Source organism: Ptychodera flava, chromosome 3 (assembly GCF_041260155.1).
Source record: "Ptychodera flava strain L36383 chromosome 3, AS_Pfla_20210202, whole genome shotgun sequence".
Lineage (NCBI taxonomy): Eukaryota > Metazoa > Hemichordata > Enteropneusta > Ptychoderidae > Ptychodera > Ptychodera flava.
The window spans coordinates 14960693-14980781 of NC_091930.1; the positions used below are offsets into that span (position 1 = coordinate 14960693).

General features: G+C 39.8%; 1 protein-coding gene and 1 long non-coding RNA gene across 2 annotated transcripts; both read left to right on the forward strand.

The window, feature by feature from the left end:
* Positions 1-7178: 7178 nt before the first annotated feature.
* On the forward strand, positions 7179-9349 carry LOC139125030 (uncharacterized). Its single transcript, XR_011550132.1, has 3 exons — positions 7179-7242; positions 7632-7685; positions 9261-9349. It is a non-coding gene; the product is annotated as an uncharacterized lncRNA (long non-coding RNA).
* A 289-nt stretch (positions 9350-9638) lies between these two features.
* Positions 9639-19060, forward strand: LOC139127721 (uncharacterized). The gene is made up of 5 exons (XM_070693619.1): positions 9639-9719; positions 10489-10630; positions 12487-12564; positions 18661-18721; positions 18850-19060. The coding sequence occupies exons 1-5, from the start codon at positions 9639-9641 to the stop codon at positions 19058-19060; spliced, it is 573 nt and encodes a 190-aa protein (XP_070549720.1).
* Positions 19061-20089: the final 1029 nt, after the last annotated feature.

Genomic DNA, 20089 nt, shown 5'->3' on the forward strand with positions numbered 1-20089 from the left:
TGTAATTTTCGCAATCTCATGCAGCTTTGTTGTGAATTAGCAGAGTAAAGTATGTTCCAATGCCTTAAAGTTTGCTTGCGGTTTTATCCCTTGCGATGTTGATTTTTTCATTCACTCTGACGCTTGAAGAAATAAGCAGAATACGAGGTGTGCTGACTCGGCGTTGTTCCCCTCTCCGTTAATACAGTTTTTTTTTTCAAACAGCCTGACAACGAGATGGTTACCTGCTAGACGGAGTGTTGTCAATTGTACTAGTGAACCTGGTATGATTAATGTACTAGACAAGATTCGGTTTTGTGCCAACAGGTATATATGATGTACAAACTACAAATAATACAAACTTCCCAACGATGTGCACGATATAATTATCTCAAAATTTATGAAGTCGGATTACGTAGCTTTTTTAAACTTCAGAAGGAACAATAAAGGCTTTCTGGTTGTAAATTGAGTATTTACTGTTAAATGGGTTTCTTTTCACTAAAATGCCAAGATAATAAATTTTTCCAAAACATAGGAAATGAGATCACACGATGATTGATAATCGTTCAACAGACTGTTTCCCGTTTCGGGGAGTCAGCTCTTTGTAAATTCGATTCACCCCAGGGCGTCAGTATAATGTGTTAGCAAGAATTGCATCACTCCTTGATGATGAAGACTGCTTTGCATTAAAATGCGATGACAAAATGTTTTAGTATCTCGACATTATCACTGAATGCCAATGTCAAGGCCGAGTATGAAAAGTCTCCTTTGCAGTAGTCTGATAACAGCTTGAGGCGCACAGCCCTTCGAATGGACTTTAAAACGACATAATCAAGTTGTACAAAAATGCAAACAGACCGCTTGCAAGCCGATTACCAGCCTATAGATTAGACTTTATATGATTTTAAGTCGATCAATATTGTTCACACTATGCTAACCAATAACAGTTTATTGATTCGTAATACAATTGTTTAGAAATTCGAATCTTGGCATGGGTATACATACAAAGTTAACACAGAAGACACTGCACAAAGAAAAACAACAACTAATTTTTGATTCAGAAAAAAAAAAGCTTTATAAACTAAATTTGCACCACGTGACCATGTTCCGTTAAGATGTAGTGGTAGACATGAATCATGCATTGGATAAATTGAATAGATTTCTCAAACTGAAGAATGTTTTGTGATGTTGTGCGTTTTGTGACGTCTTCACTTTGGTTTAATTTAACATTTTAGATAGGCTTCTTCCTGCTTATTAGATTTTGTTTTTAAGTTTACGGGATTAAACGTCAGAAATACCTATAAATACAAACGCCCTCTGACGTACACGAGCGCATGTGGATCATTGTATCGGGTGTGTCTATGTAATTTCCTTCATGGTCCGCCTGCAATTACCTGATCCTAAGCTTTATCAGTGATAACTCCTTTTAATTGAAAATGTTGTTTTTTGATGGCTCGGGCGAGTATTCTGCAAACAAATGAAATTATCGATCATGTTCAATGACGTATACATACATATATTTGATCCGTTTCCTTCGCGATTTAGTTTTGTGTTATCTTTATGCAAATGTGATGTCGATGTTTCTGGCTGTTTCGTTTCCAAAACAGCCAAAAATCTACATGTCTACGAACATAACGTATAGATGACGTGCCATTGAAGTGATGGACAAACTGTACATTAAGTGTTTCTACGCTCCTGGTGTATAAGGAGCACACTCTTAGATTTATTAATCTTCTTCATCCATAATGAAAATTATCTACTGACAAAAAGATTGAAACAATACTCGTTAGTACATCGTTCATGATTTATTATCATCTGCGGTGCTTCGGGCATTATTTGTTGTCTTGCTGATGAAACGGCGAGACGAATTTCGTATAACGATAACGATAAAGTGTTCAGTTGGGCCATACATATTAATTATTGTTTTACGTCCTCCCAAAACTTTGCAAGGTAAGCAGGTAGGCCATTATAATTCAAAAACAAAGTTTATATTTACTCGATTCACTGGTTTATTCCGTATAATACGATTGCCCATTTCAGAATCAAAACAGAAACTTCTTTTTGCTTTGCATGATTTACTCTGCAATCATGTAAAATTCTACAAGCATGCAGGAGTTTTCAATTCATTTTACAGAATCTGTCACAAAGATCTGCAGGCAGAGAAGCCACGTGGGAATTCCTTTTCTATTAAAATACACTTTGTGCTTTTCCCCATAAAAAAACTAAAAACCACGTGCAGGGATTCAAAAAACAAAGAATTGAATTACTTCAGCCTTATGAACTTTGCTTAAAATTTGTGGTGTCGGTATTCTGTTGATACAATTTCCACTAGGGACTGTTCTAGTGAAATAATATACTAATATGTCGCACTTTAGGTGTTATATGGGAATTTCTGATCAGGACCACACCGTTTGTTCTCTTCCGAAAATGAATCTAAACTGATCCTTCAGATGATCATGCACAGTTGAATCAGATGTTTGTCTGCCTGAAGTGTCCAAAAAGGCGTTGTTGGGGCTACCTTACCTTCGGACCGCAAAATGTTAAAGAGGAAGAGCAGCGCAGTATGCTGCAGTTAGTGTTTTATTAACAAACACCACTGATATCCATAATGTTATGACCTAATACCTGTCTTAAAAACTAAAGCGGTTTGGGAGAAGGAATAAAAAGATATCGTTTATCAAATCTCGTTTGCCAAATAATGTCAATCATTTTGCAAATCACCGATTACTGTATCTGATAACTACATTCTCATTTGTACACAGAGCCACCGCAATCATTTCTAACGAGTCCGAGCGATGCCACAACTTTCGAAGGACAAGTGACGACACTAGAATGCAGTGTGAATTATCAAGACGGCACACAGCACTGGCAAAGAGACGGCGTTTCGTTGAACGACGACGGAGCTGTGCTAATAAACGCTGACCGTTATAGCGTTGTCGGCAACTTCTCGGCGGGCGAGTTTAATCTGAAGATGTCTCCCACCCAACTCGACGACGATGGGACGTATGTGTGCACAGTGGACGCCGCAGACAACAGTCAACAGATTACGTCAGATCCGGCAACAGTATCAGTTGTTCCAGGTAAACATTAACGTCATTATGTCGCCACATCATCCGAATAACACTTGTTTTCCTACACTGACTATATAGCGTTGGAAATTATAAGAGGTACGGGCAGTCCCATATCGATGTTAGCTTTGTGTTAATTCTCAGTTTTTGTCAGCTTCCTTCACGAATTCCCCGATCGCGACTTATCATGACACGCTTCATTATCATGTCACTGATGTCGGCATGACAACACTTTGACCACCAATAACTGAAACTCAAACGACATGGTCTGTATTCAATACATGTATACATAGTGCATTCTGGGATATTGGCTTAGACTACAACTTTAAAAATAAATAGATGGAATGCATATTCGCACAGCGACAAAGATATCTTTCATTTGACGTGCCGGCCTACGGTAGGCTTTTGAGGTTCACCGTAGAGTTCCAGTTACAAAGTTGACGCAACCTTTTGACGCTGTTAAGCAAGATACACTATGTCGGAATTAGCGTTATTGTAGTATTTCAGTGACGGCCATCTTGGTTTCACCGGAAGTTGTATGCTATCAGTTCGCCTGACAGACGCCCATCAATTTTGCACATAATATTTTGATTCTCCTTACAATGCATCACTGTTATCGGGTGAATTGCCACTGGCCTCGAAGGGGGAAGTTAATTATTTATGCGTCCTTGCGATTATAGAGCAGAATGATCGTGTGCAAGGCTTGTCCTTGAGACAATAACTTTCTGCCGACAATTCAGAAACAACATGATCGACTCCATCATGCATTTAAACCTGTTCTGCGACTGAATAACAATCACGTAATCTCGTTACGAGACTATCCGTGAATCGAATACAAGTGTTCCTAAGGGGACAAATACCGTACCTTTGACGAATAATTGTCATCACTTTTGGGTCTAAAATTAAGCCGTTCATGTTTATGAATGTCCAACCTGATATGAGTTGGAATTCAGTGTATTGGTCTTGACCGTATAAAGCATGGTGGACTGTATGCAACGCTATTGTCGTAAAATGAATCCTCAGAGTGTACATTCATGATGGTAAACAAAAGCATTGTGCATTGCACATATACAGGCCGTACAGCCAGTGTTAACTCCAGCACTTTTTGAATTGTTTTCTAGCAGTAGAACAAAGACAACACAATTGTTGCAAGTACACTTCAACTAATGGAACATTGATTTAAATGTCATTTTTTCACACTAAACAGTTCAGAAGTTTGAAGTTCACCCAGATAACGCTACGGTGGTTCAGCACGAGAGCGTTCAACTGTCATGTGACATAGCGCACAGAGATGGCGACGTCTACTGGTACAAGGACGGTGTCAGGATCAGCACCATTACGTCATCGATGGATCAAGATGCGATGCGGCTCGTTACAGCGTGGTTGGTAATCCGGCCGATGACCAATTCACCCTTCAGATTGTCGACGCACAGATAGATGATAGCGCCACCTATCGATGTAAGGTTGCAGCGACCGTGCAGCATCCTGCTATACAGTCGGTAGAATCAGAATTGGTAGTGACAGGTACGTTACGTTATATGGTTGCAATTTTCAGATTTGAAATTTCATCTCAATTATTCAATGTCGGTCGAATTTATCTAAAAATGTGTTGAATATGACCAGGTCTGAGAAAGCAGTTCGGAGACGAAGTCGTCTATTATTACATGCCTTGATGTGAGTGCAAATCAGTGCATTGATTTGAATAGGAACATCCGGGGAGTTAGCGGACCGGTGAACGATGTACTGACCGGTTTCCATGTTAGCCGGTCCAGTGAAGCCCTTTTTCGACGTCAAAGTAGACTCTTAATACTACATGTAAAATATCCATGCGCGCACGGCTATTTTGACTTTCGTTTAAATCTGTTTGTTGCTGGTTAATAATGGTAAAACTGTTTGAAAAATGCCCTACATGTAACTAGATGTCATATTTTTTAACTGCGAAGAGGCATGTAATAAAAATATTATTGCCTGAATACATAGGTTTGTGTTCCCTCGCAGCAGGAGACAATGTGCCCTCCTGGCATCGGGCAAATCGTCACCTGCTCTCGCGCACATAAACCCATGTATTCAGGCAATAATATATAATACTAAAAATGACTTCTTTATTACTATACTAATAATAGACAGTACATGGCTGATACAGTGAAACATAACACTTGGGTGAGAGACCGTACATAGAGTCCAGTGACGTGAAGTGTCTCTGTTGAGGCTAGGAATGTCTCTGATTTGGGAAGGCATCCATGGCAAGAAGTCTTAGAAGGAATGTTGTTTGAGTATCGACAGTAAAACAGTGTACTAATAGTGACGTAATGCAAGAATATATTTCCTAAAAAAATGGAATACTTTTTCCAGTTATCGCATCGGCATCTTGTGTTTAGCCCTATGAGAATTCCTGAGTATTCTATGATTGCGTATGGCCCGTTGCCGTACAAATGATGTGACGTCATCACCCTGGTCAACAGAGCAGTCCGTGATATTCGTTAAAATGTATAGAAAACCGTTTCTTTGTAACGCAAATGAGCTATTTCACTGTTTACTTTGGCCAACATCAGTAAAAAGCAGCACATTGTTTGAAATCGCCCGAGTCAGAACTAGCATTCGTAGTACACAGAGTCCCCGCCTTGTCGTGATTACGATTACGTACTTCTTTACGTTTGCAGATGCCGCAGTTCCGGACTTTACGTCAAAATTAAGCACCGAGGTACTTCAAATTCTGCTCGGTGACCCCTCATTTTTATTCTTGATTTCGGAGGCGTTTACATCTTTGAAGGGTCGTGAGACTCGTTAAATCTCATTGGCTCCAGTAACACTGCGCATTGTCACAGGAAAATTTCTGGAAGGTTCTAAATCTATTCGTTTATCGATGTGTATCCTTATTTTGTTGTTGCTGTTTTCATTCTAGACTTCAACGAATGCGATACTGATAATCCATGTGGTGATGGTTTTATGTGCATCAACACGAAGGGATCCTACTTGTGTCTCTGCAATCGACCACAAGGCTGCAATACTGGTAAGTTTGTGTGCCGGGTGAAGGCGAGGCGTTTGGCCCTATGGTGCGGTGCGCATGCGTTGTAAATGCAAGCGCGAGCACAGAATTGAGACACGACGCATCTTGTGTGAAGTGATAATTACGTGAAGTGTAAGAGAAACAGGCAAATACCGAACCGGGAGGTGACCGTCATAGGCTAACGGTGCTTTTTACACTGTTCCAGTAACACTGCTCGTTGAATTCAATTTGATTCTAATAAAATAACCATGGAATAAAAGAAAATAAAGAACATGAATGAGTATGCAACTATTTGTAAAAATTGGAAAAATCGCGGGAATCTCGTAGAATTCGTGTGATTTAAGAGGTCAGCCATTGAGGGGGTCGTGAAAAACGGAAAATAATTGCACAGTTATCATGACTCACAAACTCTGTATCCTCGCTGCTTTAGCAACTTCAAAAAGACATCTGCGGGACATTCAACTAAAATAAGTGAGGAATTTTCAACATTAGAAAACATAACTATAGAATACGGGAAGGGCAAAATGTCAAATTTATCAACTTTCTAATCACTCCATCCCCTCAAGTCTAATTGTGGGCCCCTAAATTTTATTGCATACAAGTTATAATGACAACTTCAAAGTGTCGTCTGCTTCATTTCAGACGAAGAATGTTTAGTTGACGTCGGTTTGTATCGCTGTCGGTGCGGTAATGCAACAAATACGACAGCCGTAATTAACGGTGAGTTTCTTCCGAATTAATTTATGCAAGTTCAATATCCTGCCTATCTCGAATTAACATTGAAAATAAACATTCGCAAAACTGTGTATTTCCAATGCGCACGGTCATCGACCTTTTTAAAGCTGACGGCAATATTTTTAAATTCCATGTTTTTCTGATTAAAATTTCGAGGGCAATTCAGGGACTTTTGACACACATCCTGCCCAGAAAAGACAACGAACTGTGTTTATTTCCGTCTACGTTATGTATCTTTTCATGTAAGAGTTTATACAGTTGCAGAGTGTACAAGTATACCGTGATTAAATTTGAGAGAGCTTGCTCAGTCTATCGCTTAACGATAAGTGAACTATCGAACAGTAGGTTACTACAGTAAATGCACTTTTCTGATTTTGTTTCTCCTCCCAGGCGAAGTGGCCATGCTGCCGGCTAATATTACTGACGGACCGTACGCCATAGAGTTGAAGGACGGTAGGTAGTTTCGAGATGGTTGCGGGTTAGGAGATCTTAAAAACAAAGACATCATTCGGCCAGCATGGGATCTTTGCGTGCTATTTTAAGAGAACAACACTAACATCAATTTATATAGCAAGGTTTATAACCTGTGAGCATATTCGAAAGACAATGATTGTGGCACTTTTAAAGACAGAAATTTCCATGATAATGAACTTGTGTATCGGTGGTGAGCTCGGATCAGAATCGAAACAGTAAGAAAAACTAAAATACCACACTTTTGATACCTCCTGAGTTCCAGTCACTTGATCTCTACAGTATGATGTCTTTTGTATGGTGGTTGCCGTCGTCATGGTAACTGTTTCAGTGATCTAGGCGCTAACTCGCAGTGTTCATTTTATTTGCAGATCGAAGTGCGTGCGACTGTTACCGCTGTGTTATGGATGTCAATGTTACAACTGGTAATATTTCTGACGTTTCACTTGATGTAAATTTAAAATATTTACCTAGCTAAGACTGGAAGTTGCTTATCTTGTCAATTTAGAAAAAAACTTATTAAATGACATCCGAGGGCGAAAGTGCAGTGTCCCTCGTTGCACCTAGTGAGCGTTGTACAAAAACCAATAATTTTTATTTGACAAAAACACTTTTAGTGCAGCAAACATACGTTTGTTGGTATTTTTTTAATATTCATGGTGCTTATTAAAGAGACAACAAAGAGCAATAAGTACCAAACAATCAAGAACAGTTACAGGTCATTGAATCCACGAAAAATCATTTTGATCCAATAATGTGACGTTTTCGGACGGCGTTATCGAGCAATATACTGCGGATCTTCAGTGCACATTCTAACAATCAGAAAACGTGAGTTTATCGTTGCTTCTTACAGCTGCAAGCGTTTCATCCTTACATATGTATCTACACTCAATGTACTGGTCCGGCTCTGAAACAAATTATTTCACCTTTGACTAAACTTGCCATACCTGCGCTGGACAGTTTATTTCATTTTTGCAACCCCAAGAAGTTAAATGAAGTGTATGATAACTTTAATCATGTACAGGAATACTATGTCCTTGTATTCAAACTTAAACAACAATGAAATGTAGTGTGACATGCAATACCTAATTAGTTGAAATCATGTATTCGCCAGCTATCGTAAACTTACGCTTTCTGCTGTTGACGAATGTTGCTGATGCTAATGACGTGTGACAGAAACGATAGGCGAGGTAAGCGCCCTTTAACATCAGTTCCATGCAGTTACTCATTCCGAGAAAAAAACTTGAGCGTATACAAGACCATAGGTAAGCGGAAAGGCTTAGAAAACGGCCTAATTTTAAATTGACATGATCGATATGACCGAATCGAACTTGACATTTGAGTGCTTTATTCAAATCCAGATTAATGTTTCAGTGTTGTGCCATGTGACTCACAGTCGATTGTGGTTCGATACGCGCCGTGGGCCCTAGCAAGTATTAGCAAACGAGGGAGTTGGGAAACAAAATTTATTTCATTTGTACAACAGTTGAGGTGCATTTGGAAGTAGTGGTGCTTTGATTGGCCATCTACTGTCAGTCCACGATCGCTTGAAACGTTTAAATTCCAGTACGCTGATTGAGCCAATCAGTGTACGACAACTGTGTTAGGAAGGGTCCCCCAGGAAATCGTAACCTAAAATGCACAGATTAGTTTTATGCAGAGAGCATAGCAGGTATGATTTACAAATGTAGTGGAAGCCATCGATATGCTGGTTTATTAAATAAATCGTGCCTTTTTGTGTGAGGGAAATCAGTCTCTGAACTCAGTGATGTGTGTATCGCGGCCATTTTGTTTCCGAACTTCCTTTCTTTCTGCAGGCGTTAGCAGCGGCGCTGTCACGGCGTAATCGAACCACGAGCGACAGTGGAGTGACTCATGGCGGTTTGGTGAAAGTTTTCATGGGGTCGCCATCACAGTTTGTAAGAGCGAATGGCGGCGAATTAGCTTTCCATCGATCTAGCTATCCGATGTAATATGCTCTTTCAAAATTGTGTTCACAGGTCAGGATCTGCTACATTGTCACGTTTTAGCTGAGATCATCGAGCGACCATGTCCTACCATGTCGAATCAGACTTCATGGAGTGCAAAGGTACTGGGACATCTAATCAATTCTCTTGATTGTGCTCACACCTTTTCAACAATATAAATGCAATTTAGAGTGATTAATTTAATTACTTTTATAAGTATCATTATTGAACATAAAAAAGTTCAACTTCAGACAACTAGGGTCACAAAACATTGAAAGTGACTCATTGCGGGTAGTCAGTGTTTCATAATTTATCCTATCTCGGGTTTTATATTTTTCGATTCTATTTTCTCTGTCTCCAGTTTTCAGAAATTGCAGAAGTGACGATCAAGCCAAGAATCCTGACGTCGTCATGGAAACGTTTAACGTCGTGTTCAACGCAGCCATTCTCTCAATCGTCGACAATGATCAGCCGATGACGATCGAATCGGAGGTAGCAATTTCTACAGTAACTTTAATAAAGTAAAGAATGACCATCTTGCTTTAAAGTTTTGAGGTAGTATGCGCCTCGCAAAGGTCATGGTCGACCACTTTTTTCATGAGTTGTATTAGTTGACATTCAATGTGGAGAATGTCTTTAAAGAATAGTACAGCTGGCATTGCAGAACAAAATAGGTTCAAAGTATGAAAAACAATATTCTTCCACACTGTTAAACCTCTCCCAAACTCGTTGAGTTAATTTTTCTGTTCTCCCAAGCAATCCAAGAGTAAAGTTCAAGTCTCACGTGATTTCATTATTATTATGCACTATTGCAAGAATCACCATTATATATGCCACTTCAGTGGAAGGTGTTCCGCTCGGTAACTGTGCAGTAATTTCGAAGGCAAAATATTTCTGGAAGGCATGTTTAAGGTAACACACAAAATTGTTATGCCATGTTTATATCTGTGACACCACGATGATAATTGTGATGTGACTTTGGCTGACGTACTACATTTCAATGACATAGTATTTGTTCAGTATTGTAGCGCCCTCACTTGGTAAGGGATGATTCCCCGTATGGGACAAATTTAGCATGAACATTAAATTTTTTGCAATTGGGACAAAGTTTGATTGATTTTTCTGCTTTAAATGTTTACTTTTACCAGTCAGGACTAACTAACAAATTCTGCAAAGTATTCGTTTTGCTTCTTTATTTGTTCAACTTTCAACTCCACCGAGCAAAGGCGCTCACAGTCTGTCCTTCCATACACCTTTACAGGATTTGGTAAGTTGCCCAGACGACGACTGCACCTACATAACCAGTCAAGTCGATGACTTTGCCATCAGTTTGTACAGGGAGCTCCGTAAGAATTACCCAACTGATATAGACGTTGCTTTCGAGGTTGTCGACGAGAGAAGAGGTACTACTGTGTTTATTTGATTCGATAGTGTCTTTAACATTCTCAGAGTTTCATAGGTGCCTGTTGCTTGACAGTGCTTTGTAGAATTAAGAATCTGGCGTTAGAGGGCGCTATGGTAGCGGGGCACTGAGCGCCCTCCAACGACAGATTTTCCAGTTTAAATACGAAGAGGTTTGTGGGTGAGCTACACTTCAACATTTGGTGGCGCTCCGACAAGACAACTGTGGAACTTGCACGAGCAGTGAATTACAAATTGAACCATGCTTAAGTTGATGCTTTAATATATCTGTGCTAATGACACTGGAACTAGATTGCGTTTCAGCTCCCCACATTAACGTTTCGATAAAAGTATTCTGCCTATTGACGCATCGAGACATACGTAAAAAAGAACTGATCGACCTCTGCATTCACTCACACCACCGTCCGTGGGTGGAGGGACGATGCTCACACCATTGTTTTGCTCAACGTTCACTCACTGCCGCTACGTTGTGAACGCCTTCGGTAATTTTTGCAGTGTGAATGAGAAAGAAAAAAATCGATTTTTCACGGATCCTGTTAGATTCCGTTGATTTCACCGTACGATGATGATATTACTTTACGGAATAAGCTGCCGAAAGCGTGAAATTTCTGCCGAAATCTTTTTCCGTTTTGTATCTGCCGGTTTTGCACGAAAAGGAAAAGACATAATTGGTGGATCTCACGCGGGATAAAGTGATTTTTCCTTTCACTCGTGTACGAGTCCAGTTATAAGAACAGATGCCACAAAATATGCGCCCACGTCTGTTGCACCTAAAATGACCGATTGTAAGTATAATGGTCAGGCTAGCTGAGGAATACTGCTCGGTGGCAGTTCTATGTTCATTGCGGTAACAGAACGATTAGTGTAAATCGTGTAGTTTCGGCACGGGCCATTTCTTCACCTGTATGTTTCGTCTCTAAGTAACCCGGCAAGTCATCTCCTTGACCACTTTCTTTTATATGCGGTCGCAACATTGCACGTGAACATGGGCACCGTTCGATTTTCTGAAAATGTCGGCGTCGCTGGTCATTCAAGCTCATCATGGCAATACTGAAAGCCTGAATGCTACCACAACGTCAACAGTTAGTGGCGCGGTAGGGCCGTTACTCCTAATATTGTCAACACCAAACCTGGTGTATATTACAGTAACTGTAAAGCCATGATGAGTATAATAAAAATGTGTTTGTTCACAATCATCACACACTCACTCTTGTGAACCTATAGGTAATTTTGGTGTATTATCGATTCACAAATATTGCAGCTTTAAACTTTTGGTTACAATTCCAAATAAGAATTCGTTATCGGACACAGCGCAGCTTGCTTGCAGTACCCCGGCAGCTCTGTAGTTGCAAAAGCGAATCAAGTGTAAACCTAAAGAAGGAGACGACAGTGTAAAATAATTCGACTTAGAGATAAAAGCGCCTTCTATTCGGCGAAAATAAAAAAAAATATGCAAAGGAGTGTTTCTTCGAGAATTATAATGATTTCTCAGTGTTGTACGAATTGAAGTACAGCTCAAGGTCATAGCGTGACTGAATTGCACCTTTGTCAGTGTCAGTCACCAGTGGTAGGGCTGAAAGCCTTATTGAACATCACGATTGCTCGCTCTTTGAGTATGAACTCTGCATTGCGAAAAAGCGATAAATGAGATCGCGTTTCGCCATTTGATGCTCGTAAACTACAGTGTATCATGGTTTAGCGTCTCAAGGACCTACCAGATAAACACTGACAAAGATCGGTACATGCCAAACGAGCATTTGCTTAACATGAACTTTTTTTTGAAATCTAAAATTCAGGTCTGCTTGTTGAAGCGAGAAGTGTCAACACCGACCAACAGACATATCGTTCCCAGCTTATCCATTCAACTCTGCTGCTTCAATAACAGTATCCGGAGATTTTATAACGAGCCGTTCAAGTAAGAATCAGTGATAGCGCCCTCCACGGCAAATCACATTCTGTTCTGAATCGTCCTATGAAGTGGGGTTATTTTTCTGCACGTACAGTAAACAGCGGTATTTTTGCTTATCTTTCCTTACATTAAAATCTCAGAAGCACTAAAATCAGGCTTGCAATTTCTTTCAAAATAATACGCAAAAGATAAGTAAAATCTGTGTACACTGAAAAATCCTGACGTTTTGACAGTTCGACAGATAGGTGTAACGATCACGTGCTAACAGACATCACATCTTGTTTCTGTTATCCTTTGTTTCACAAAACAACAACAACAATAAAACAACGACAAAAACCACCACCACCACCAACAACAACAACAACAACAACATCAACAACAAGTGGAGGGAACCAGCGTGTCTGTACCTGTACCGCAGAGAGATTACGCTAATTGTTTGTGGCATGAAGCGTTTACCCTGACATGTAATGACAAGAAAGTATTAGTTTCTGCTATAAACATGTCATTTGACATCAGATTTTTTTGTCTTAGCCACCGGTACTCTTCGGTTTTGTAATTTTCGAAGTAAAAGTTCGGTATTCATAAGATGCCTGTTGACTTAATACGGGCTTTCAAATTTTATCAATTCTCTTCTGGTCTACCACTTGTGGGGGTTCATTTTAAAGCTCTCGATAAAAGAAAAGTTTTCATCGGTGAATCTTTTTTTCGAAAATCAAAAATTATTATTATTTAATCACAGAGTTAAGACAGGGAAGAATCCGTGACAAATTACGTCCACTCCTTCTGATGTCGTGATTCTTGATATATCATATTCTAAAACACTTGTTTTGACATTTTCGATTTGAAATTTCGATAATCTAAGTCATGACAATGCCCCAGTCCTCAAACGTTCACAGTGACTAAAACAGAAGGCAGATGCAAGACATCCTTCTTTTTATATATATCAATACAACGGCACCAGTCTTTAAATCAAATAAGTCAAAACGTCTTTTTAGCGTGACCAATCACAATCCGTGACAAATTACGTCCACTCCTTCTGATGTCGTGATTCTTGATATATCATATTCTAAAACACTTGTTTTGACATTTTCGATTTGAAATTTTGATGATCTGAGTCATGACAATGCCCAGTCCTCAAAAGTTCACAGTGAATAAAACAGAAGGAAGATGCAAGACATCCTTCTTTATATATATATATAAATACAACGGCACCAGACTTTAAATCAAATAAGTCAAAACGTCGTTTTACCGTGATCAATCACGTCCAGGTGATGTGTCATCTTTCAGCTATTCTGGGCTATCATCGTGCCAACTATATCATTGGGCACATTGCTTTTATTCCTTCTGGCCTATACAAATTTAATATTCGATAAGGTACACTTCTTGCATGTGAGTTTGACCCCAGGTTTGACCCAGAGTTTGACCCACAGCGCCCTCTATCGTTAGTTTGATGGAAACGGGACAGAATATACAGGGCAATCATCATTGCTAAAAACGTTTTGCTAGAGAGTGAGATTGTTTAATGTTTCTTGTACCGTGGACGAAAACGACAATTTTCCGCGCTGTGTCAATATCTTCGCGCTGTGTAAAAATCTCCGCGCTGTGGGAAATTTATCTCCGTGCTGTGTAATCTCCCCGATGTCGGAAATTCTCCGCGCTGTTGAAGGGAAACCTAAGTCTAGGGAGTGTCACCATTTATCCCTTGTAAAATCCACCTTGAATAAAATGCAGCTCAAATTTGCCACATCTTTGCACCCGCCAGCGACTGCGGCGCGACGAAGGAGACTTTGAAGTAGACGACATTTACGAAAATAAACTCGAAATCCCAGGGCTCATGGGAGGAGCGTGCGTGACGTCATCGGCGATACATGAGCGTGTGTGACAGTAAAAAAAACAGAGGATAAAAACTGCAACAAGTTAAAACAAATGCAGGAAAATACTGACCGACCAGCGGGAAATAAAACACTTGCAAAGCACAGAGAATAAAAACGCAGACGTTTCGAGTGCGACACTGACGAAGGGTCGCACCCGAAACGTCTGCGTTTTTATTCTCTGTGCTTTGCAAGTGTTTTATTTCCCGCTGGTCGGTCAGTATTTTACTGTATTTGTTTTAACTTGTTGCAGTTTTTATCCTCTGCGTTTTAGCAAGTATTATCTCTCGCTGGTCGACCTAATTTTTTACTGTATTATTTTTCACTTGCTGCAGTTTTAGCCCTCTTTTGAGGTCGTTTGTAATTTTTATCGTGTGTGACAGCTTACCGTAGCATTGGAGTCTATGACTGTCAAGTTTAGTTCTGCATGTTACAACTTTTTAATGCTCAGTAGAATGAAAAAATGAATTAAGTGCAGTTGGGTGCAAAAACGACTAAAGACAGAACAAAAACGGTGTTAGTTTTTACCGTTTTCCCACAGAGCAGCTTCTTCGAAGACAGTGGCTAAAGAAAGTCCGGCGAGTCGGAGGTAATAGGGTCTAAAATGTTAAAAACTGTCAAGATACTAAGTTATGTTCTGCACCTTTCAAAGGTCTGCAAAATCGCCGATATAAACCGATAAATATGGGCAATTTCGGGACTACACCTCAGCCTAGAACGACTTCTTGCCTATCGTTTCTTGGCACGCTGAGAAATAGCTGATATTTACCCTATAAATATCGGCAATTCCGAGACTCTAATATCGATACCAGACGATCATACTTGATTTCCTTGCACTGTGTCTCGACACGCCGAGTCTTCAAAATCACCAATATTAACCCGATAAATATAGGCGATTTCGGACTTTAACTCTGATACTACTACTTTGTCAAATCGTGGGTAAATATCCAATGTATATCGGAGATTTAACCACCTAAGGGAGCATTCGTTTTTACGGGGAGGGGGTCGGTGGAATTTGAGGGACAAATGAAAATGTAAGCTACCCCCCTCCAAATCAAATTTCTAAAATTTAACCCCCCCCCTCAATTCATCAATTGTAAAATGTGACCCCTCAAAAAATCATCAGATTTGATTCATTAAACCTTCGCACCCCATGGCCCTGGCCTGAAAAAATTAGGCCCTTCAAAAGTGTTTGCAAGAAAAAGAGCTACCCATCCCTTGAATTTTCATGCACAAAAAACAGCGACCATCCCCCAGATGTCACAGTCCGTATCAATAATAGCTTAATTGAATTATAATTTCCCATTTGACCTTTGACCTTTCAAAGAGTCCTTTTTGAACTTTACAAATAATCACTGGGTTAAATTGTCATATTGGTTTTTCAGATCTGCTCCTTTAAATATAATATTCTCGTCACGTACATTTATATCAATTGTCAAACTTTTTTAAAACACTGATTTTAATAGCTAGTTTTGTATAATTGTAAAAAATATATTCAAAGTTTCCTCACCTACCACAATTTAAAGAGAATCAAAATTTTTGGTGACGTTCCAAAATCAAATTTCTTGCACACACATGAACTTGTAATCGCCCTAGTCTAATCAAGAACGTTAATGTCAATAATCAAGATTCTATAAAAACACAGATTTAGCTAGTTTTGTATTTAAAGGAAATTATTCATAGCTTCTCATAGACTACACATAAATTTTGTATGAAGGACCAAGTAACATTTCTGTGAAATTCAAAAGTCAATTTTTTCCATAACTCCATACAAACCTTTGTAAAATTTGACCCCCTTCCAATCATTGATTGCAAAATTTGACCCCCTTAAAAACAGTTTCGTAAAAGTCACCCCCCTGATTTCCACCGACCCCCCTCCCTGTAAAAAACGAATGCTCCCTAACAGATCTGACCACCCGACTACCTCTGTCCGACTCTTAGTTCAAAAATAGCATCCATGGCCGGTAGTTAAGAATCCTGCATGTTTTACATTATTAAATTTATTCAAGCAAGAAATACATTTTTTACATTTAAAGCAATTTTTCATTAAATGTCCACACGAAACTTCATACACATAATTACTAGCGGGACTTCGTTGAAAGGATCGATCGGATATCATCGGGAGTTTCCGGGAGGGCCTTGCACGAAATACATTCTTTACATGTAGGCTTTAAAAAAATTTACTTGACGATCGGGACTTGGACAGAGAACCGATCGGACATCATCGGGAGTTTTGGCTGGTCTTCCACGAAATACATTATTTACAGCGATAGACGATACTCATAACTGGATTGTCCATATCGCGGGTAAATATCCGATATAAGCTTATATCGAAGATTTCATCACTTTACAGATCTGAGCAAGCACGACTTCCTCAGTTCGACCCCAACTTCGAAAAACGGACGATACTACAGATTTTTCAAATCGCGGTAAATACTTTCCGATATATATCGAGGATTTCGCAACCTTAAAGATCTGGCCAAGCTCGGCGAAAACCAGCCTTGCAAACAAATGAACATCGCGATGTACCAGTCTATAATTAACATTATTTCTAACAACCACTCGGCTATTTACTATCGACGATGAAGATTTTCTATCCTGTAAATATTTTTCTTTTTGCTCATCAGATTTGTTACATATTTCATAATTGTCTCTGGTTGCACTCCTCGATGAACGTCGACTTTAGAAGTTCGATATCGCGATGCTCTTTTGTTCATGTTGTTTGCAGGGCTGGTTTTCGCCCGAGTGCTCATGGGTTGAATCAGATTACAACCATTTTCAGTAATAGATATCGAAGCCACTGCAGTGAACTGCAATAAAACTGCTCACACTAATTACGAACGCTCCCCCCGCATATAGGCCTAGAGAGAAAATTGGGCTCTGCGTAAATTTACAAGCGCCGCTAAGCACATCATGTACCTAAGCGAGGTGGGTGTGCTCGAAAAAGTAGATCAACGCAAGTTTTGGATTCAAAATCGGCTGTTTCGGCGGAGAAACTGCGGGCCGTATTTCCGAGGTGCTACCAGCGATTTTGTCTATGGCAGTCAGCCGGGCTATGGTGGGAGGCCGTATAACGCCGTAACACACAGCCATGCAGAGCTACGTTAAATGCGGCCGTAAGCTTACCCTTCTTTATACACACCCGTCGTACTGACATTTGTTTAGCAGTGCTGTTTCGTTTATGAGTGTTTGCTTTCGCTGTTTTAACATTCTGGTAGCTAGCAAGCATATAAAAACTGGAAACTAACACCGACCGCACAACAACTCCGTGGATACGTACAGCTACCCGTATCCCGCACATGAGTACGCGGGTGCTGCCAATGAAAGCCGGTATACAGCTGCGACCGGCCGCCCGTGCTGGGTGATCTCATTACCGTGCTCGAGCTTGACTGGTACATTTTATAACTAGCGAAATTTTAGTTTTTTTAAAATCTTGATGGTCGTAATGTGACGTTCATAAAATAATTTGTATATATATGACATCTTTAACAATTTGAAAATATGAAAGATTAAAGTTGGTGCTGTAGCAAAGCCTTTTTAGCAACATGATTGCCATGTATTCTGCCCCGTTTCCATCAAATTAACGATAGAGGGCGCTTTGGGTCAAACTCTGGGTCAAACTCACATGCAAAAAGGTACCTTATCAAATATTAAATTTGTATAGGCCAAAAGGAATAAAAGCAATGTGCCCAATGATAAAGTTGGCACGATGATAGCCCAGAACAGCTGAAAGATGACACATCACCTGGACGTGATTGGTCACGCTATAAAGACGTTTGGACTTATTTGATTTAAAGACTGGTGCCGTTGTATTGATATATATATATAAAGAAGGATGTCGTGCATCTGCCTTCTGTTTTATTCACTGTGAACGTTTGAGGACTGGGGCATTGTCACGACTCAGATCATCAAAATTTCAAATCGAAAATGTCAAAACAAGTGTTTTAGAATATGATATATCAAGAATCACGACATCAGAAGGAGTGGACGTAATTTGTCACGGATTGGGAAGGCGGCCATTTCGAATTTCAAGTATCGGTTAATCTTAGGTAATTTGTCTCGCTAGTACCAAATTTTGCATGGCGACCCCTGATTTTTATTCTTGCTCTGGTAAGAGAATGGTCGAAAGTTTCATTGACGAAAGCTTGAACAAAGGTTTAAGTCTTTCACTTTCGATGCACATATTACTTATACTTACACTGTTAATGAATCTTTGCTGTTCCGTGTACAGGTCTCGTCGTAAACAGCTTGTATAGCCGTGCAGAGTTGCTGGTTGGATCTGCTAATGTCAGGTATGGCCATGTAAGACCAAAGTTCTCGCTTTTCACTCAGCAAATATTTCCAAATTAAAATGATAAACTGCATCTAAAGAAATAAAGACACCTGCATAAATGATCATGTGTGTTCTTGTCTGTTTCAGCGTCAACCAAGATTCTGTGAACAGCGCCATCATTTCAAGTACCCTTTGGCCGACGCCGAACCCAGCTGAGTATCCAATTGACCGACACTCACTGTCCGTCGGAATTGAGTTTGCGCATTACTATCCTGTCTTCGAGTCAGAGACTGTTCCGTCTTGCGAATTCCTGGTGTACGACGACGTTGAGCAAAGGTCTTGTTTTCAGATTCATTAACCTCACATATTTGCAAATAAATATTTGAAGTGTTAATATCAAAAGCATTGAAGAAGTACTCGAAAGATACTATTATGTTCCGATATTACCTGTTCCTGAGTCATATCGACATGAGTGTCATATGTGCTGAACCTGACAAAGGGCAAGTGACGCAAATGCTGATATGACACAAGGTAGAGGCGATAGTAGGTTTTATATAATATCATGGGCTGTCAAATTTGTCGACGTGAAAATAACAATGCCACACGCTCGATAAAACACACTTTGAACAGGCGCGAGCTTTCACTTAGAGAAAGATCTACTTTCTAATGTTTCGAGCCAGAATTTTAATATACTATTAAAATCCCACAAGCAGCTCAGGTTCGCTGCACATATGTACTCGCTATCTCTCATGTATCTATGTCATTAAATTGAAAATCTCGTTGCGTACACGTCGAGAGTTCTGGTTAACTACGTAACATTGGTTTATTGAATAACCGATTTATCACCGGCACACCGTACCCATGACCAAAACTTTTCACAAATACAAATAATCGTGTTGGAAATCTTTCAGAGAAGTGTACAGAATCGAGATGCTGAGTGTGCCTTACACCAGAACTTCTCACCTTCACAATACGTATTACCGAACAGCATGAGTAAACATGAATGGTACTGAAGAGATCTCGCGCATAAGCAGTTATGGTCACATAACATATGGTGCAGTATTATTCCATTAAAACTTCCCTGTATTTCAGACCCTTCCATTTTGGCCTGTGGATCGTGACGGAAAAGTGGCTGCCATCTTGTTTGTTTCGCCCTGTCATCAAGTCACGCAAAATTTTTCAGGAGCCCCTTCTGAAAATTTCAAATAACTCACATAAACCAGTATGAGAAATTATCATTTAAATTCAGAATACTGTCAAAGTGTTTACCGATCTCTGCGAACATTTAAACCCTCCAAAGTTTGGTGTTGGCATTATTGTCGGCAAAATATAGTTCAAGAACACCCCAAAACCAATGAGTCCCTAAACCCATTGTTATGGAATGCTG